Source organism: Solanum stenotomum, chromosome 3, assembly GCF_019186545.1.
Source record: "Solanum stenotomum isolate F172 chromosome 3, ASM1918654v1, whole genome shotgun sequence".
Classification (NCBI taxonomy): Eukaryota; Viridiplantae; Streptophyta; class Magnoliopsida; order Solanales; family Solanaceae; genus Solanum; species Solanum stenotomum.
This window is the reverse complement of record NC_064284.1, coordinates 4555046-4573530: the sequence shown is the minus strand read 5'-3', so window position 1 is coordinate 4573530 and position 18485 is coordinate 4555046. Positions and strand designations below refer to the sequence as shown.

The window sequence follows — 18485 nt, the reverse complement described above, 5'->3', positions numbered from 1 at the left end:
AAAATTTCCCAAAATTAAATTATTTTTGTGGTGAAAATTCCACTATTTTATACTCTTCCTGTTCCAAAATAAGTGTCATTTTAATTTATTTCATGTTTATTAAAAAGATACAAAATATAATTTACTAAATTACCTCTATTTATTAGATTTTTTAAAAGAATTGAGCACGTATGCACTATTAAGAAAAAATAGTTAGCATTTAATATAAATATAATTGTAAACAATATACTTTGTCTTTAAACTTATAAAATGCAAATTTTATTTTGGATAAAAAAAATAATCGTAGTGGACATTTATTTTGAGGGAGTAGCTTTTAGACCACTCAATAGTAGTAGACAAAATCAGCTCGGTCCCATTTTAAAGGATTTTGCTCCATCTTATCATTTCTCCTACCACTTAATATTTATATCTATGTTCGATATCTGTATTGAAACCTAATTAATTCAAATTTATATTACATATGGCCTCAATCGAGAGATAGTGCTTCTATTAAGAATTTTTTCATATGAAAAATTCGAAATCGAGACCTTTAGTTAAGGAATAAACAAACTCATTTGTTGTTTCACGTCCTTCAGTGATATTTCCTATTAATATTACAATGTCAAAAGATTTTATTCTCAATTTATATGATATATATTATTAACTAAAAATATAATTTGAAATTTATTTTTAAAACTTACGATTTAAACACGTCGTCCAAATTTGTGCAGTTGCATATTTTATGTATTTCACTAAGGATTAAACTTAAATTGAGTTGTTTTTAAATATAAAAAAACAACTTTTTTTTGGATAAATTAAATTATGCCTCCGTTTTCAATTTCTCCTATACGTATACGTTTTCCCTTTCTTAGGTACTATTAATAAACCATATTAAATGAACAAGTAATTTGTTATGTACAAGTACAATGTATAATCTTAATAATCACAACCGTTTTGGCATTGAACTTAGCCATAATTAAGAGTTAAGTTATGTTACGGAATGTTTCATTTGTTCTAATAACGTTTATTATCTACGGTATATAGTTTCAATATATTTGTTTACCCTCAAAATGATAAAATATGAGTTTTTAGACGTGATTCAAAGACACGAAAATTAGCGTGCTATACCTTGTTTAATTAGCGTGAATAAAGTAAAAAAGAAATAACGACTAATTGAATTGAAAAAACAAGATAAACAAACGAGAAGAGCCTGAGTTTTGATACTATTGGTTGACAGCTCACCAATAAACTTCAACTGTTGATATTCTTCAGAACCATGTAATCACCAATTTCAGAGCCTGAGAATACAAAGTAAGAGTATATGCTTTCCCTTAGTGTTCAAGACAATACTTGACATTAATCCTGCAAAATTACGTTTGACATAGTCTTCTTGATATGTGTCACATCTTATTAACTCATGTCATTCATATCTAATTTTTACCTCATATAATATTATTATATTTTATTTAATAAAATAGATATAATAGGTTACTATATTGAAGATTTGTTTTTGTAATTTAGTAATTTCAATCCATGTATTACTATTTAATAAAACATATTCTTGTGTTCATTTTGGTAAAGAGACAAACTGATCTTATGAAGTGCAAAAGAAAGGAAAAATAAAACACGAACGCTTCCCAATTGAGTAATGTTAGAATAATTAGGATTTTTGCATTCTTAATCACAATTTCAAATTTAAATTTTATAATATAATATGTGTATTAAAAATTAATCAGATCTAAAAACTGATTATCTTATTGGTAATACGTCTAGTAATCATAATATCACATCACATCGGCGCGCACAAATAATGAACGACACCCTGACCCATACCGTTTACTTCATTTATTATTATCTTCGTTACACATTACTCGATCATTTTATTTTTTAGGCATATTAAGAAATCATAAATAATAACATAATTTTATTAATTACCTTTTAAGAACTTTTTGATAATTTTACCAATAACTGTGAACACTTTAAGAAAAAAATAATTGTAAAAGTAATATAGAAAAACTTTAATTAATGTTTTCTTGATTTAGTAAGTAAGGTGGATAATTAATATGAAATAATTATTTTTAAAAGGAACAAAAATATCTCCCGTTTATGATTTGATCCAAAAATGTCCTTATTGTTATTTTATGGGTAAAAAATACTCATTTTCCAAATAAATAAATAAATAAATATATATATACACTTTTTTTTACTAATAATATTTTTTTAAATTAGTAAATGTTTATCCTACTTCAATTCAAAAAAAAAAATCTTATTTTGTAATAATTATTTTTTATCGTTATATAACAAAAATTAATGTTGGATATACTATGCTTTTATATACATGACATATATTATCCATCGAGAGGGTACATGAAATTATTCTATTTTAATTGATAAAATGAGATTAAGAAGAAAAAAATTATTTCCTATATTTTTATTTGTTAAAGTAATTTTAAAAGAAAGAAAACAAGAATAGAGTTCCTTAATAATATTTGAATTAGGAAGAAAATGTGTTTAAAAAGAAAATAAATAATACATTTATTAAAAAAGGAAATTTTTGATTCATTTAATAACTATAGGAGCATTTTTAGATCAAATTATTAACTGTAAGGACATTTTTCTTTTAAATATTGACGACAAATGCATTTTTGAACCAAACTATTATAAATAAAGGATATTTTTATTCATTTCACATAATTTAAAAATATTTTTAATTTTTTTAAAAATGATCAATTAATATGAAACAAACAGAATAATAAAAAGTAACCAGGGTTACCAATGGATAGTGAGTACTTAACCCCATCCTACTTTGCCCGTTAATAGCACGACAAAGCAGCTTCCCCATCAAAACAATATAGTATAGTCTCTTCACATTTCTTGAAAACCAACCTCCAACATTTATTATATTTAATTGACAAAATTATAAATGTGACTCTTCATTCACATTCCATTAATATTTATGTCCTTCAATAAGTAAATATTTAATTTATATTATAAAATTAAATACATAAACTGCATATTTTATGTAATTTAATTCACATAGAATGTTATTTAAGATATATGTGTCTACTTATTTAATTTTATATTCATTTAAGTGTATATATATGCATATTTTAAAATTAAAAGATATAAATGACAATTTAAGCCGAGTAAAAGAACATGCTTGTATTCTACATATGTTTAATCATATCTTTTTAAATTTATGTAATATTTTTTAATCAGGTTTAAAATATTAACATTTTTCCATGATTAGAAATAATTTAATTGTAAAATTCTTTTTTATCTTTGGAAAATTAAGTTATAGTCACACAAGTATGTTTGTTTTAGATCATAATTTTCAAAACAACATATTCAGTATATTTTTATTGATTGAATCTACAAAAAGCAAAGTATATATAAATCTTATTCTTATCTTATGTAGGTAAATAAACGGATTTTCTTTAAGGGGTGTCAATGGTTATGGTAAAACATTTTATAATGAGGCATTTGCAAGCCCTTAACCAATAGACTAAACCTTCAACTTGTTTTAAAAGGTGTCAATTTATGTATTTATATTTATTAAACTAAAATTTAACCACTATGTATAACATAATTTTTCGACGTAGGGGTGTGTGTTGCTCGACACTCCTTGACCAAGGGTAGGTTCGACACCCCTTGACCAAGGGTAGGTTTGCCACCATCATATAAAAGATCACGTCTTTGATCAAACAAAAGCTTGTAATGTCATGTCCTGCCTAATAACTTTCATCCCTCTCAAAATTTGCCTTTCGCACCTACGTTTGTGTGTCTTCTCTTGTCATATCTTGCTTCATTACATTGTATAAAATCGAACACTATCACATAAATTAGAGGAAGTAGTAAGTAGGTGTAATAGTCTAACTAACGGCAAAAAGCAGACGGCGTCAATCTGATAATCCAATGAGAATACGACAGCATCAAACGTCTAACCGTACACGCCGTTAATACCTCCTTTATGAATTGTCCCCCTGGACAGTGTCTTAACGACCGGCTATACCCGGTTGAAAAGACAGAAACAAACGGGCTGTAGCAAGTTACCCAACTAGGGTTAAAAATTAACCGCGGTTGAAATGATTGCTGCAACCGTTTTGACCCCTTTGGTTATCGAAAGGCTCTCCTTCTTTCCCTCAATGCTTTTGTGTCTTTTTTCTCTTTCTCTCTCATCACTTCCATGAAGAAGCTCCTCCTTCTATCCATTGAAGATAGATACATACACACGCATTTACATACAGTTTAAAGAGAGAGAAACTAGAGCGAGAAAGCTCTTTGAACTTCAATTTTGAGTGTTGATTGCTGTTTCTAGGGTCTCTTTTTTTGCATGTTTTTGAGCTGAGGAAGAGTTCAGTGCTTTTTTTCTGGTGAATTTTGGAGGAGGAAGTTTTATTTTGTGTTTGTTTTTGGAATTGATTAGTGTGGATATGAGAGATCTGTGTTGAGAATTAGTGTACGGAAATGGCTGCTTCGGAGGTATCGATTCAAGGTTACAGCGAGCCGAGTGATGGTTCTAGGCCGGTTTCAGATACTGTTAGGAGTAGTTCCGGTGTTGGAAGAGGTAATTAGAACGGAATTTGAGTGATTTGTTTTATAACTTTCCGGTGAGTTTTCTTATTTGTGTTTGTTTTTGTGTCTACAAAGTTGATGCTGATACGGCGTTGTACACGGAGCTTTGGCGTTCATGTGCCGGTCCACTTGTGACAGTACCTAGAGAGGGTGAGCTCGTGTACTATTTCCCTCAAGGACATATCGAGCAGGTTTGTTTGTAAGAACACTTTTAATTTCGTTTTCTACCTTCGTTTTATGGGAAATCCCTTGTTCAATTTCACTTTTAAATACACTGTTGAACATGCATTACCGAGATACTCTGTTTCTCGTAATGATGTTTGTAGCTTGACAGCTTAAATTCAATCATGATCCTTTCCTTTTTGGGGAGAGGGGGTTGGGTTTGAGGAAATTTAGTTGTCAATGGAACTAATTTGCAATAGAGCTTTATGAAATCGATTGTGTTTGAATGATAGGTTGAAGCATCAACAAATCAAGTGGCTGACCAGCAGATGCCTTCGTATAATCTTCCATCTAAGATTCTATGCCGTGTGGTGAATGTCCTGTTAAAGGTAATGGTTTTGTTAATGCTGCTGTGTTAATGTGTTTCCGATTTTTTTTAGCTTACAGTCCTTTTTCCTTTTATGAACATTCTTATCTATACAGTTAGTGCTTAGCTGGTGTTTCTGTGTTGTTGACTTTTGACTGCATTTTCAGGCTGAACCAGATACTGATGAGGTGTATGCACAGGTGACTTTGATGCCGGAGCCAAATGTAGGTTTACAATTATGTTTATTTTTAACTTTTTCCTTTTATTTTTCAATTTTTGGTTTTTTGATCTCATGTTGAATAAAGTAGGTCGAGCTATTCAAATCTTGAATTTCTAGTTGAATAAATCATCTAATATCCTAAATGACTGTTGTAGCAAGATGAGAATACAGTGAAGAAGGAACCTATGCGCCCTCCTCCACCACGATTTCATGTACACTCTTTTTGTAAGACTCTAACAGCCTCTGATACAAGCACTCACGGTGGATTTTCTGTCTTGAGACGACATGCTGATGAATGCCTCCCCCAACTGGTTAGAAGAATATTTCTTAATGTGTTCATGGTTACTGTATTGGGGACATGGAGTGACTAATGATTTTTATTTGCATCGTTAACAGGATATGTCTCGGCAGCCTCCCACACAGGAGTTGGTTGCCAAAGATTTACATGGAAATGAGTGGCGATTCAGGCATATATTCCGGGGTATGATACCCAGCAGAATCTTAATCAACTTTTGTCTTTAAAGCTTACCCCCTCCACCCCTGTTTGGCCTATTTATGCCCTTTGAGAGCTTAAGCGGAAGGCAATAAAGGCCAGGTCTCCTTTTGGGGAGTGAGGGCGGGGGGTGGGGTGGGAGAGTGGGGTGGGTGCAACATAGAGATGCACCATCACACAGCACATTCTTCCCTATTAAGTGCCATTATTGGCGTATAATACCAGTTGCATTCTTGTAATCACGCGGCCAAATGAAGATTGCTACAAACCTGATGTGGCTCTTGTAAAAATATTAAGTATATTATTTAGGATTTTACAAAAGGAAAATTTGAAGAAAGAAGAGCGATGCAAATTTCATTTGAACAATACTTTAGTGGTTTAAGAAATTCTTCTGTCTTTGCGTTTCATATCATGTTTGTTACCTATATAATAATTTAACTAAAAATATGATAACATAGTGTCACAACTCAAAGGAAGAACAACATAGTGTCACAGCTCAAAAGAAAAATAATGTTAGGAACCAATATTGATTTTTCGTTTCCTTCTTTCGGACGTTGCTTTGGGGGGAGGGTAGGGGAGAAGTCGGTTAACAAAATTGCGCTTCTGTAAACACAAAGTTGCTAGATTTTCAATTCTCCTTTTCTTCATATTCAAAATTGTCTTTGGAAGTCTGGTAACATGCTTCTTTATTTACCGTGCACTGTATGCCATTATTGGAGGGTTGGTGTGTTTTTCTTGCTATGTAACCTCTGGTTTGTTTCTCACCCAAGCATTTGAACTCCAGGCCAACCTAGGAGGCATCTTCTTCAGAGTGGTTGGAGTGTCTTTGTTAGTTCGAAGAGGCTTGTTGCTGGGGATGCATTCATATTTCTTAGGTTCGATTCGTGAAACCCTCTCTGAATTTATTTGTTCCATTATTAGAATCTGACTAGTAGTGTTGTGCTACTTTAGAGGTGAGAATGGGGAGCTTCGTGTTGGAGTTAGACGTGCCATGAGACAGCAAGGAAATGCTCCATCATCGGTGATATCCAGTCATAGCATGCATCTTGGTGTACTTGCAACAGCTTGGCATGCCATTCAAACAAAAACGATGTTCACTGTGTATTACAAACCAAGGTACCTGGTCTGAAATGACTAAATAAAGCAACGACTGAAAGGATGTAACTAGAGATCTTTGATTATAAGTTAAATGTTACATTTAGTCTTTCTCCGGAGGTTGGAAACTTGGAACAGTAGCTCATGTTGTTTTATTGCTTGTTGTCTATACATTTGGAAACATTTTATAGTATTTCTCCAGTGGTTGGTATTAATAGTACATGTTGTTTCATTGGTTGTCCTCTATGCATTTGGGAACCATTTTATTTTAATCGGTTGCCCACTAGAATACCTGGCTGCTTCGTATGTTTGATGGCCTCCTAATATCAATAACTCAACATACTTTACTATTTATTTTTTGATTGGTATCTTTTATGTCCATTTATTGGGGAAAGTAGGGTGAGAAAGTAGGTACTTGAATTATTGTTGGTGTTTAACATTGACAAAAGGATTAAACCTTCCTTGCTAACTTACTGTTATGTTACAGGACAAGCCCTACTGAGTTTATAGTTCCATATGACCACTATATGGAATCTGTGAAGAACAATTACTCTATTGGAATGAGGTTTAAGATGAGGTTCGAAGGTGAAGAAGCTCCAGAGCAAAGGTGGGCAGCAGTTTATTTTATAGAAATCATCTTTTTAGTGTTTAAATTGTGAGTTGCTGGTTGTAATCTTGATCTGTGTAATGGACTAATTGACAGGATAAAATGACAGTCATTTGGTGACTGGCTGTTGATCATTTAGACTGTTGATTTAATTTTTCTGTAGCAGGGTATTTTCTATTCAATTCTATAAATTAACCAACTTACAATGTTTTATAGGTTTACTGGAACTATAGTTGGCATTGAAGATGCTGATCCCCAAAGGTGGCTTGAATCTAAGTGGAGATGTCTGAAGGTAGTTTCTACTTTATTTTCCTGGTTTGACTGTTTCTTTTACCTCATATCACATTGAAAGTCAATTCATTTCTGGTTTCTTTAGGTCCGGTGGGATGAAAATTCTAGCATTCCAAGGCCAGACCGAGTTTCACCCTGGAAAATAGAACCAGCTCTTAGCCCTCCTGCACTTAATTCACCTCTAGTCGCAAGGCCAAAAAGGCCTAGATCCAGTATTTTGCCCTCATCTCCTGATTCATCTGTCCTTACTAGGGAAGGTGGATATCTCATCCTGATCTTTTCTATTCAGTATCTTGCACCGCTTATAAGTCTTGTGTTCGATCTAAGTAATTGTCATGTACTTTCTTATTTTTTGTTAAAGGTTCATCAAGAGTGACAGCAGACCATTCCCAAGCCAGTGGGTTTCCGAGGGTCTTGCAAGGTCAAGAGTTATCTACCTTTAGAGGCGGCTTTGCAGAAAGTAATGAGACAGACTTGTGTGAGAAACCAATGATATGGCAACCATCAGTGAATGATGAAAAGAATGATATTCATTCTGCATCAAAGAGATATCTTCCAGATAAATGGCTACCTTTAGGGAGGCCTGAGTCATCTCTCACAGATTTATTATCAGGTTTTGGAGTGCCAAATAACTCCTCCCATGGGTTCTGTCCCTCTGCGGACCAAGCTGCATTTGGTGCTAGCTTGGTGAAGCAGCAAACACAAGATCAGGAAAAGGATTTTAGTTTATTGGGAAAGCCATGGTCTCTTCTGTCTTCCGGTCTCTCTCTTAATCTGATGGATTCTGGCTCTAAAGCTCCTGGCATAGGGGGTGATACTCCCTATCAAATGCGGGGAGATGCTAGGTATAGTGGTTATGGTGAGTTTTCAGTCCTCCCCGGTCATAGGGTTGCAAATCAGCAGGGAAGCTGGATTATGCCTCAACCAGTGTCGCCTTACATGCAGCTCTCTCATTCAAGAGAAATGATGCATAAACCCACTGTAGTAAAGCAACCTGAGGCTGTGAAACCCAAAGAGGGTAACTGCAAACTATTTGGCATTCCCCTGACAAGTAATGTTTGCACAGATCCTGTTATGATGCGGAAAAGTTCATTGATTGATCCAGCAAGTGACATGAATATTGGTATACACCCTCATCAATCCCTTGCCACTGATTCTGATCAAAGGTCTGAGCAATCAAAGGGATCAAAGGTGGATGATGGAATTGCAGCTAATGATCATGACAAACAATTTCATGCCTTTCATCTTTCTGCTAGAGATAGGGATGGTAAAGGTCATAGTAGTTCTACAAGGAGCTGCACAAAGGTTTAAATCTGATCTTTTGTCACAACTTTAGCTGTTGGCTTTAATGAAATTTCTAATGATTTATTTTTGCCTACAGGTTCATAAACAGGGTACAGCACTCGGAAGGTCTGTAGATCTTGCAAAGTTCAACAATTATGACGAATTGATTGCTGAACTGGATCAACTTTTTGATTTTAATGGTGAACTCAAGGCTCGGAGTAAGAGTTGGCTGGTTGTATATACTGATGATGAGGGTGACATGATGCTTGTTGGAGATGATCCATGGCCGTGAGTACTTAATATCATTGCTTTTATATATCAAAGTGATTATTTTCTTTCCTCCTGCGCTCTGCTTACTTGTGTAGTTTTTCTAGATCAGTGCTGTGTTTTTTGTATTTGTTACATTATCTTATCGGCTTGCACTGGTTTGAAACAGGGAATTTTGTGGTATGGTTCGCAAGATTTTCATCTATACAAAAGAGGAGGTGCAGCGTATGAATCCAGGGACCCTTAATTCAAAAGGCGAGGACACTTCTTCTGTCGCTGAGGGCTCAGACGCTAAAGAAGTGAAGAATCTGCAACTTCCTTCTGAATCTGGTCAAGCAGAATCTTAGGTTTTCCTCCAAAATTGAGGTACTCGGAAAAGATGTACTTGAAGAGCAAGTGATTCCTTTTTGCTTCAGTTTTTTGAAAACATTTTCCCTGTAAATTAGGGTGGGAGATGCCTCCAGGTTTTTTGCTTAATTACTGTTGTTTTGTATTTGACAGGTTTATCAGATAGCGAGGAGATGGCTTTTATCCACCTAGGTGTTACTTTTTTGGGGATTTTTGAATATAACCTACAATATCAACTCCCTTTTGACTTCTGGATGGGGATGGTCTCTTCATATAAATGCAGCTTCAGTATTTGCAGTTTTGAACCCTTTTTTGGAGCCAATATCTGGCCCCTTATCTATCTATACATAGTATATGTAAATTATCAGCGTTGGTCATTAACCTTGCTTCTGCCAATCTCACTTTGTACATACCAATTTCTCTAGCTGTAGCTGTAAGTAAGATTTCGATTCTACTATGTATGTACCTGCCTTACTGTTGATTTTTGTGGAAGTGGTATACAACTGCTTTGGGCAGATAACATATTTTGTATCAGCAATTATGGTAATGCGATAGAAAAAAAGTTTTTTCTGAGTGAAGAGCTTTTTGTGTTGTGCAATTTTGGTCATTGGCCTATCTATCTATCTATCTATTCTTGTTGGCCAGGTTCCCTACCCATTGTCTTCTACACAACCAAATTGCTGTTTGCGTTTGGAAAGTTGGGCTAATCAAGTAGTTGTATTAATGTTTGATATTTGAATTATACAATAGTGTGATTTGGTAGAGCAGCAGGACATTGTAAATTCTTCATACTGGGTTTGGGTTCTTCTTCACGCATGCTTTATGTAGCAAGCCAAGGTATTTTTTTCGTTTTAGATGATTAGTTTTGTTAGAAGACAGAAATGGCAAGCTACCAAAATTCAGTTAGTAAAAGAACACAAACTCAAATATACCTTGCATAATCATCCTGGAACAAGAACTTCACAATTGCAATAGTATTCTATAGGGGCGTAAAAAATGAGTCCAATTATAGGTAACCTGTCCAACCCGTCCAGAATTTTAAGGGTTGGACTTCAAATTATTTGAATTAGGTTCAATTTCAACTTATTCAAGTCCTAATCCATTTTAAGAGAATCTTCAATTGAACTCAATTTAATCTTAATTTCAATCTGTTTTAAAATGTTTTTTTGCAATATAATGTAATGTATGTATGTTTGAATTACTATTTATTTTATATCTTTTAGGATTTCTCAGCCCAAAAAGTTGCTAAATTGGACGTGGATTCATGCTCAAACAAAGGGATTTTGGTGCCAAGGATTCACTTTTCTTTCCTTGTTTTTATTAGATAGTTTTTTGGCAAGAATTTTGGTAGTATCTTTACATTCCTTTTAGTTAGATTTTAGTATTTAGTTATTGCCATACATGTTATTTGGTGTAGATTTTCCCTAGATATAGCGGTGAATTTTATTATTTTTTATTTACAAGAACAATATTATTATTATTTGATAGTTTGTCTTCTTTACACCTCTTTTGAGGGGTAAGATTAGCTGACATGGTAGAGGGACAAATATGACCCTTTTCCGTTGATTTTATTAGTATCATAATTAGCCTTAATCCGTTAATTTTAGTTTCCTTCTTTATTTTGGGCTCGTTGGGCCATTTTGTACATATTCTTTGATTAATAAATGAGCTCCTAAGCTCAATAAATTCAATTAAAAAAAAAAGAACTTTGAGAACTTTATTATCTTTAATCTTCGTATTTTCATTTCCGCATTATTTTCTTATTTTTTCCAAGTAAGGTGATTCTTATCACAGTCGCTAAGTATTTGTCTAACATAATTATCGTTGCAAATATTATTATATTAATCGGATTTTAATTAGGCAAAAGTTTAATTCAATTGAGTGATCATTTCATTTATATATATATCTGTGAATTCTCATTTTCTCAACTGAAATGAAAAGCAGTTTACTGTAAATAAAGAAAGATCAAGCTGGACTAGGAACTTGTTGAAAGGACTATCATAGCATTCAGTTTTGGAGCTTCATAAGCTCAATGTTTCTCCTAAAGAAAACACCAATATAACTGACTAAAAAAGAAACGACAACCCGGTGCACTAAGCTCCCGCGATGAGCGGGGTCCCCGGGAAGGGTCGGACCACCATGGCCTGTAACCATCTAATTACATGAAAACATAAGTAAAACTAAAAGAGCAGTATAGGAAGTCTGAGGTCTAAAAGCTATAGCACCCTGAGGTCCAAAATCTTCGATAGAGCCTCTCCTTCGTATACCAGAGCAGCTTATATCACCCCCCCATTAAAGCCAGCAGAGTCCATCAACACAGCTTTGATCTGATCTGGATGAATGTCTTGACCTTCGTTCGATTGCTGCAATTAAATACAATCTAAAATTAATACTATTACATTTTTAATCCTACTGTCCAAGATGGAAGTTAACAGAAAGAAGGTACCTCAGCTCGGAAGACATCCAACACAAACCCATTGAAGCAGCTGATAACAGCTTGTTGAATGTCCAGTCCAAGACTGTCCAGAGCCTTCATTGTTGAGAGTAAAACCCCTGGTTTGCGGCTGCAGATCATATGAATGTTCACCGCTCTTCCTTCCCTGACCCTCACTTCAATCTACACGAATAAAAAGAACAACAATGCATCATTCGAAACCAAATAACATAATGAATTCTAAAAGAATGAGATGCCAAGATTACCCTTGCAGGTTGGCCAGTAGGGCTGGACAGGGGGCTCGGAAACGAACTTGGAACAAGTTCCTCCTTTATACGACTTGGCAGAGCTGACGCAGTCGGTGTCAGAGGATAGAAGCTGGTTGCTGGACTCAATGAAGAGTTAGCTGGTGTGGACTCCAACTCATTATGCAGCTCATTGATGTCCTGCTGAAGCTCCTTCAAGTACTTAATTGCATCTCCTAAGATAGAAGCCCTGTCCATCTGCCAACATACAAACCAAATCAACAATCAGATTAAAGGTAATTCACCAAGAGGGAGAGAGTGATTACTTGTCCCAACAATTAAACCAAAATTGTTCATACAACAAGCCAGTGAAATAGATACAACTCTTTACTGTAGGGGGAGGTACCTTTCAAGAATAGTTCTATTCCCTATGTGGCCCAAAATTAAGATGCTTTTAAAAATCATCTCATACAGTCCATGTGAGTGAATTAAATGCTACACTATCAGCAGTTTGTACTTAATTCACAAACCTTTTGAACTATGCAAAACTCTTACCATAAATACAAAAGTTAATCTTAACAAAAAGGAAACTAAACAACAAATAAATAAATGGAAGCTAAATGCTGATGATTGTAAATGGCTAAAACATGTTAAATTCGTAATCGAAATTCACGAGAATTTTCTGTAAAAAGAATTTCATACCTTAGTAATCTTTGGGACTACAGATCTCAGCATGTAAAGCCTGTCATTAAGCTTCTTTCTGCGGCGTCGCTCGGCCATCAGATTCTTAGCTGGAAGTCCCTTCTTCTTCCCCTTTTGATCAGCACCACTGACAGTGCTGGCTGCATTTGAGCTGTTTTCTCCTCCTATTTTGATCCCATCTTCGGTTTTGTTAGAGATATCGATGAACTCATCCGAGTCGTAATTCAACGTTCCATCCATGCTAACATCTTCAAATTCATCATTGATGCTGAACTTCCTTTTACTATCGTTCCATTCCTTATTCTTTTCAAAACCTTTCAGATTACTGGAAGATTGACCGATTTCTGTACCTAAGCCCCCTAAATTTTCACCATGGTTGCCCAAGTTCTTAGCAATCCTTTTCTGGAAAAGAGTTGGTTGTGCTCCAATCGAAGCAAAATTATCTAAAGGTTTATGAGTTCTAGACCGATTGAGAAACAAAGTGTTTCCGTTAGCAGAATTGTTGTCCCCAAACCCCATGGAACTATACCCACCAGCTACCTGAGGTATCTGGAGCAGATTAGGAGAAGAAAACTGAGTATAAGAACTCAGATTGTTCGTCCCCAACTGGTTTTGTGAACCCAGATGATGAAACCCAGTATGTATCATCCCATTCCCACCTTGATTCATTGCACCCAACGAATTCTCACAGCCCAAATTGAAGCTGCTCTCCAATGGGTTGTTGGATAACCCTGTGAGTGAAGTAGGAATAGTAGATTTTTGGGGCATGAAGAAGTTTACCTGAGAAGGGTCAAGGTTGTTGAAAACACTACCAGAAACAGGCGAGCAAGAGGATGAAGAATCCACAGGCTGCAGAAGCAAATTGTTTTCAGCTTCAGTGAAACTCGTAGAGTAGGAAATGTGGCTCTGCATGTTGCCACCACCACCACCATTGTTGTTGTTGTTGATGTGATGATTGTTATTAGCAGCACCACCCATGAACCACTCCACACCTCCATCATCAACCATAGCTTGGAAATTAGAAAAACCACCATTGTTCTCTTGATGATTTTCATTGGGAAAACCACCATTGTTCTGTTGATGATTTTCATTGTTACCATTATTCTGATTAACCCAAGCACCAGTTCCTCCATCCTCCTTACCATCCATCCAACCCATACCATTCATCATTTTTTCTGGAAAAAAACAAGTTAAACAGAAAGAATAATCAAAAGGGTGTTACTAAAAAACAACAAAAGCAAAAACAGAAAAGGGGTTTCAAAAGAAGCAGAAAAACAGGGGAAAAGACATACAGAGTAGCAGCAGAGAAGAAAGGCAAATACCTTTTTTTTTCCCTTTATATGAGAGAGAAGACAACTTAACACAGAGAGAGAAAACTCTGCTCTGCTATCACTATTATTACTACTAAACTTTCTGCTTCTGCAAATCCACAGTTAAGCCTGAATTTATAGCAATATTTGCCAACTGATTATGGTAAGTAATGATTAGTTTTTTGGATGGATTCTTGATCTTCCTATGGAAGAGATAAAAATGGCAAATTTCTGGGCTTTATTTTGTAATTAAGCAAAACAAAGTCATTATTAAAGTTGACAGAAGTTTGGCTTCTTCTATTCAAGATACTTTCTTATTTTGTTTTTAAGATAAACAAACCAATCTACCTACTTCTTTTATTTTGTCTTTACGCGATGTCTGGTATTTGTTTCGTGACTATTTATTTTCTATTTTTTTAAAATGGAAAATTACACGAGGAATTTTATTGATATTTGTATTTGAAATTACTTAACTTTGAAATTCGTGAGTTCATACGAAGTGTATTATTGATATTTGTATTGAAATTCACGTGTTCATACGAGGTGTTTTGTTGATATTTGTATTAAAATCACTTAATATTAAGTTCATGAGTTTATACATAGTGTAATATATTCCTTAACAAAAAGGAATTCATATTTTAGACTTGAGAATCTATAGTTAAAAATGAAAAAAAAAATATTTATTAATTTATTAGTATATTCAAGGGATAAGGGTTTGAAAAATATCTCAACTTTGGCCGAAATTGTTGTTACGATACCAAACTTTATGAAGGACCTATTACCCCCTGAACTATTTAATAGTGTATTTTTTTATCCCCTGAACTATTTAATAGTATATTTTAAAAGTATATATTTGCTCACGTGGACACATTACTATTTATAATTATGCATTATTTTTTATGTCCACGTGGGCAAATATATATGTTTAAAATACGATATTAAATAGTCTGGGGGTAATAGGTCTTCATTAAAGTTTGGTATCGTAACAATAATTTCGGCCAAAGTTGGGGTATTTTTCAGATGTGTATCCATATATTCAATATTCTTATTGAATATCTTGATTAACTCGAATTTATATTAAGCATTTCAATTTATATTTAATTAAAAAATTATGTCTTAACAAATTTGATTTTATATTTGTATCTCAAACTTAAATTATTTAATTATAAATAAAAAAAATATTTGTGATTACCAATCATTTCTACATTCTACTTTTAATACTTGTTTATTCCTTGAGAAAATGACCAAATGACCACCCAACCTATTATCGGATTTCCAACTACACACCTATTCTTTGCGGGAATTCTATTAGCCACCTGAACTATTTTAAAATGGAATAAATAACCCCCTAAGTGTTGAGTTGGTATGGAAAGTGTGTGTCACTTTCTTTGAGAGAGTGAGTTGCCTGATTTTTTTAAATTTTCATTTTTTTCTAATTTTCTTTTTTCTTTCTCTTTCTTTCTTCTTATATTTATCTATGCAACTACACCTTTTTCACCATTATCATTGTTGAAGCTTTTTCAATGAATGTTTGGTATAAAAATTATCAACAACTAATGCATTTTATGAATAAATAATTTTTTGATAGACTTATTTAGAACATGAACAATTTTTTTTTTCAAACTCATGGACTCAAGAGTAACAAAATCAACGTGAAGTAATTGTATATTTAAAAAATATCTTCAAACTTATTAAAAGAAACTAAAAACAAAATAATTTCTTCTACATTTTTAAAGAAGGATCCTACATATTCTCCTAAAACCGTGAAGAATCAAAATAAAAAACTCAAATTATAAATTAATCATGAAAATTTTAGAGGGAGAAAGAATAAAGAATGGGAAAGAGAAAAGGTGACTTGAATTTTCGTTTTTATAAATTGTTAGAGATATAGAAATTTATTGAGGTAAAAAAATGGTGCTTAGAATAGTTAGGGTTGAAAAAATGACTGGGGAAGAAAGGAAGAGGAAGGAGGAGAACTTTAAGAAAAAAAAATTATTAAATGGTGAAATACACGTGTTGACTGTCGAGTGCATGTATTTCAGCACAAGACACATGCCTGATAATGACATTTCAGGGAGGAAATAATTACACTTTAAAATAGCTCAGGGGTAATAGGACCCCCGTAAAGTATAAATGTGTAGTTAAAAATCCGGTAATAGATTGGGGGATCATTTGGCCATTTTCTCTTTATTCCTTCAAAAACCTCTTCCATTTTGAATGTCTCTTTCTATTTCTTTCCTTTTCTTCCTTATTTATTTATTTATGAATAAAATGTTATATTCTAGTTTTTTTTGTAACTTGCTTTATTCAACTCATGAGTACTCCCAAATTCCAATACTTCGTCAAATATCTATTAACTTTCACTAATATAAATATCGAATAAGTATATTTACCAAACTTGACCAGACAAAAAAAATAACAAAATTATCTATTGACATTATTACCAGTAGATAGGATTGTAACTGACAAATAATTTTAATAAAGTTTTATAAAATATTTTTAATTTTATATTTTATAAGAATTTTTAATTTCTACATATAAATATCTAAAAATAGCACATAAAAAAAAACTTTGCTAGTTATCTTTTAAAAAATAAATTATAAAGGATTATGCTCACCTATTTTCTCAATTTTAACACGCCTTTTCTTGTAAATTGATACAAAAGTAAATGGGGATGGGCTTACATATTGTTAATGAATAAAATTTGTTTGCTCATAAATTCACTCTTTTAAGAATAGTTTTTATTTTATTTAAATTAGCCATTAAAATTTTAAATTCATTTTAAAAATTACTTATAACCTATTTTTTAACTTCTTATTGAATTTTAATTAAATTAAAAAATTATATTAAACATATTGATTTATATTTGAAAATTGAAATACATCCTAACAAATATGATTCATTTTTATATCTCAAATCTAAGTCATCTAATCATAAATAAAAAAAATTTCATCGCTACACCACAATCATTTCTTAATTCTTCTTCCCAAAGTTGTTTATTCCTTTAAAACCTCTTCCATTTTGAATGCATTTTTCTATTTATTTATTTGTTTATATTTATGAACAAAATGTTATTTCCTAGCTTTTTGTAACTTGTTTGATTTAACTTGTATGTACTTCGATTACATCGTTAAAAATCTACTAACTCTCACCAATACATTCATCAAATAATTGCATCTACCAAACTTGAACAGATAAAAATGAATCACAAAATATCTATTAACATTATCACTAGCATGTAGATTATGACAAACATATAATTTTATGAACTTTTATGAATTTATTTTTATAATTTTTACATATAAGATATTTAAAAATAACACTTAAAAAACCTTTGCAATTTTTTTTTAAAAATAAATTATAAAAGGCTATGCTCACCTAGCTGAGACCTATTAATTAATTAAGAATATTAGTGAAGTTTCATTTTACTAATCAACTAATTTAAAGTTACCTATCAATAACTAAAAGTTGAGATTAAAGTATGAAAATGTCGATTGTTAAATGTTGAGGGAGGTACTTAATTTTTTAAAAAGTAAAATCAGAAATTAAAATTGATTTTCACCCATTTTAATAAGAAAAAACAATATTTTTTTGAGCATTTATTATATGTCTGCGCTATTATAGCAGTCTCCTTATGTATATCAGTATATCTTTTCCTGAATATATTATACTTTCATTTAAATTCAATATTTTAGAACATTAACTCTGAAAATTGTTGTGCATATCTTGGTAATATGAAATATACGTCTGCATAAAATACTATGAGCAATGACCAGACAATGCAAAAATATTTATACAATTAAATTACTTTTAAAAAAACATATGTGGTATTAATAATCTTATAAGTGGTGATAAGAGAGCTAGGTCGGTGAGTGTATGTAAATTTTAATTTTAGGGTGTTTGGTATGAAGGAAAATATTTTTCAATTTTCTCATGTTTGGTTGGGTAAAATATTTTGGAAAATGTTTTCCAAATCAATTCATTTTCCTCAAATTTAAAGAAAATGACTTCCCTTAAAAAAATTAAGGAAAACATTTTCCAAAACTCTCCTCAAACTTCAAATTACAATTTTTTTTTTATCCCACGCTCACCTCCTACACCCCCCC

At 32.7% G+C, this 18485-nt stretch overlaps 2 protein-coding genes across 2 annotated transcripts; one reads left to right on the top strand and one right to left on the bottom strand.

Annotated features, from left to right (window-relative positions):
* The first annotated feature begins 4080 nt into the window (after positions 1-4080).
* LOC125859414 (auxin response factor 2A) lies at positions 4081-10210 on the top strand. The gene is made up of 15 exons (XM_049539161.1): positions 4081-4546; positions 4630-4745; positions 5010-5105; positions 5251-5307; positions 5459-5614; positions 5700-5784; positions 6581-6671; positions 6748-6912; positions 7379-7498; positions 7715-7790; positions 7875-8046; positions 8151-9094; positions 9171-9361; positions 9510-9706; positions 9842-10210. Exons 1-14 carry the CDS (start codon positions 4447-4449, stop codon positions 9685-9687), a joined length of 2547 nt encoding a protein of 848 aa, XP_049395118.1. The 5' UTR covers positions 4081-4446; the 3' UTR covers positions 9688-9706; positions 9842-10210.
* Positions 10211-11655: 1445 nt separating this feature from the next.
* LOC125859417 (transcription factor ICE1-like) lies at positions 11656-14231 on the bottom strand. Its single transcript, XM_049539165.1, has 4 exons — positions 13070-14231; positions 12389-12625; positions 12135-12305; positions 11656-12051 (listed from the first exon to the last, which is right to left on the bottom strand). The coding sequence occupies exons 1-4, from the start codon at positions 14225-14227 to the stop codon at positions 11965-11967; spliced, it is 1653 nt and encodes a 550-aa protein (XP_049395122.1). The 5' UTR covers positions 14228-14231; the 3' UTR covers positions 11656-11964.
* Between the last annotated feature and the right edge of the window lie 4254 nt (positions 14232-18485).

Excerpts from the sequence above, each read along its gene's own strand:
- LOC125859417 (XM_049539165.1), bottom strand. The coding sequence starts at position 14,227 with ATGGGTTGGATGGATGGTAAGGAGGATGGAGGAACTGGTGCTTGGGTT. Across the intron at positions 12,626-13,069 it reads TAGTCCCAAAGATTACTAAG|ATGGACAGGGCTTCTATCTT; the intron begins GTATGAAATTCT and ends GTATGTTGGCAG. Across the intron at positions 12,306-12,388 it reads CTACTGGCCAACCTGCAAGG|ATTGAAGTGAGGGTCAGGGA; the intron begins GTAATCTTGGCA and ends TTATTCGTGTAG.
- LOC125859414 (XM_049539161.1), top strand. The coding sequence starts at position 4,447 with ATGGCTGCTTCGGAGGTATCGATTCAAGGTTACAGCGAGCCGAGTGAT. Across the intron at positions 4,547-4,629 it reads TAGTTCCGGTGTTGGAAGAG|TTGATGCTGATACGGCGTTG; the intron begins GTAATTAGAACG and ends GTGTCTACAAAG. Across the intron at positions 6,913-7,378 it reads ACTGTGTATTACAAACCAAG|GACAAGCCCTACTGAGTTTA; the intron begins GTACCTGGTCTG and ends GTTATGTTACAG.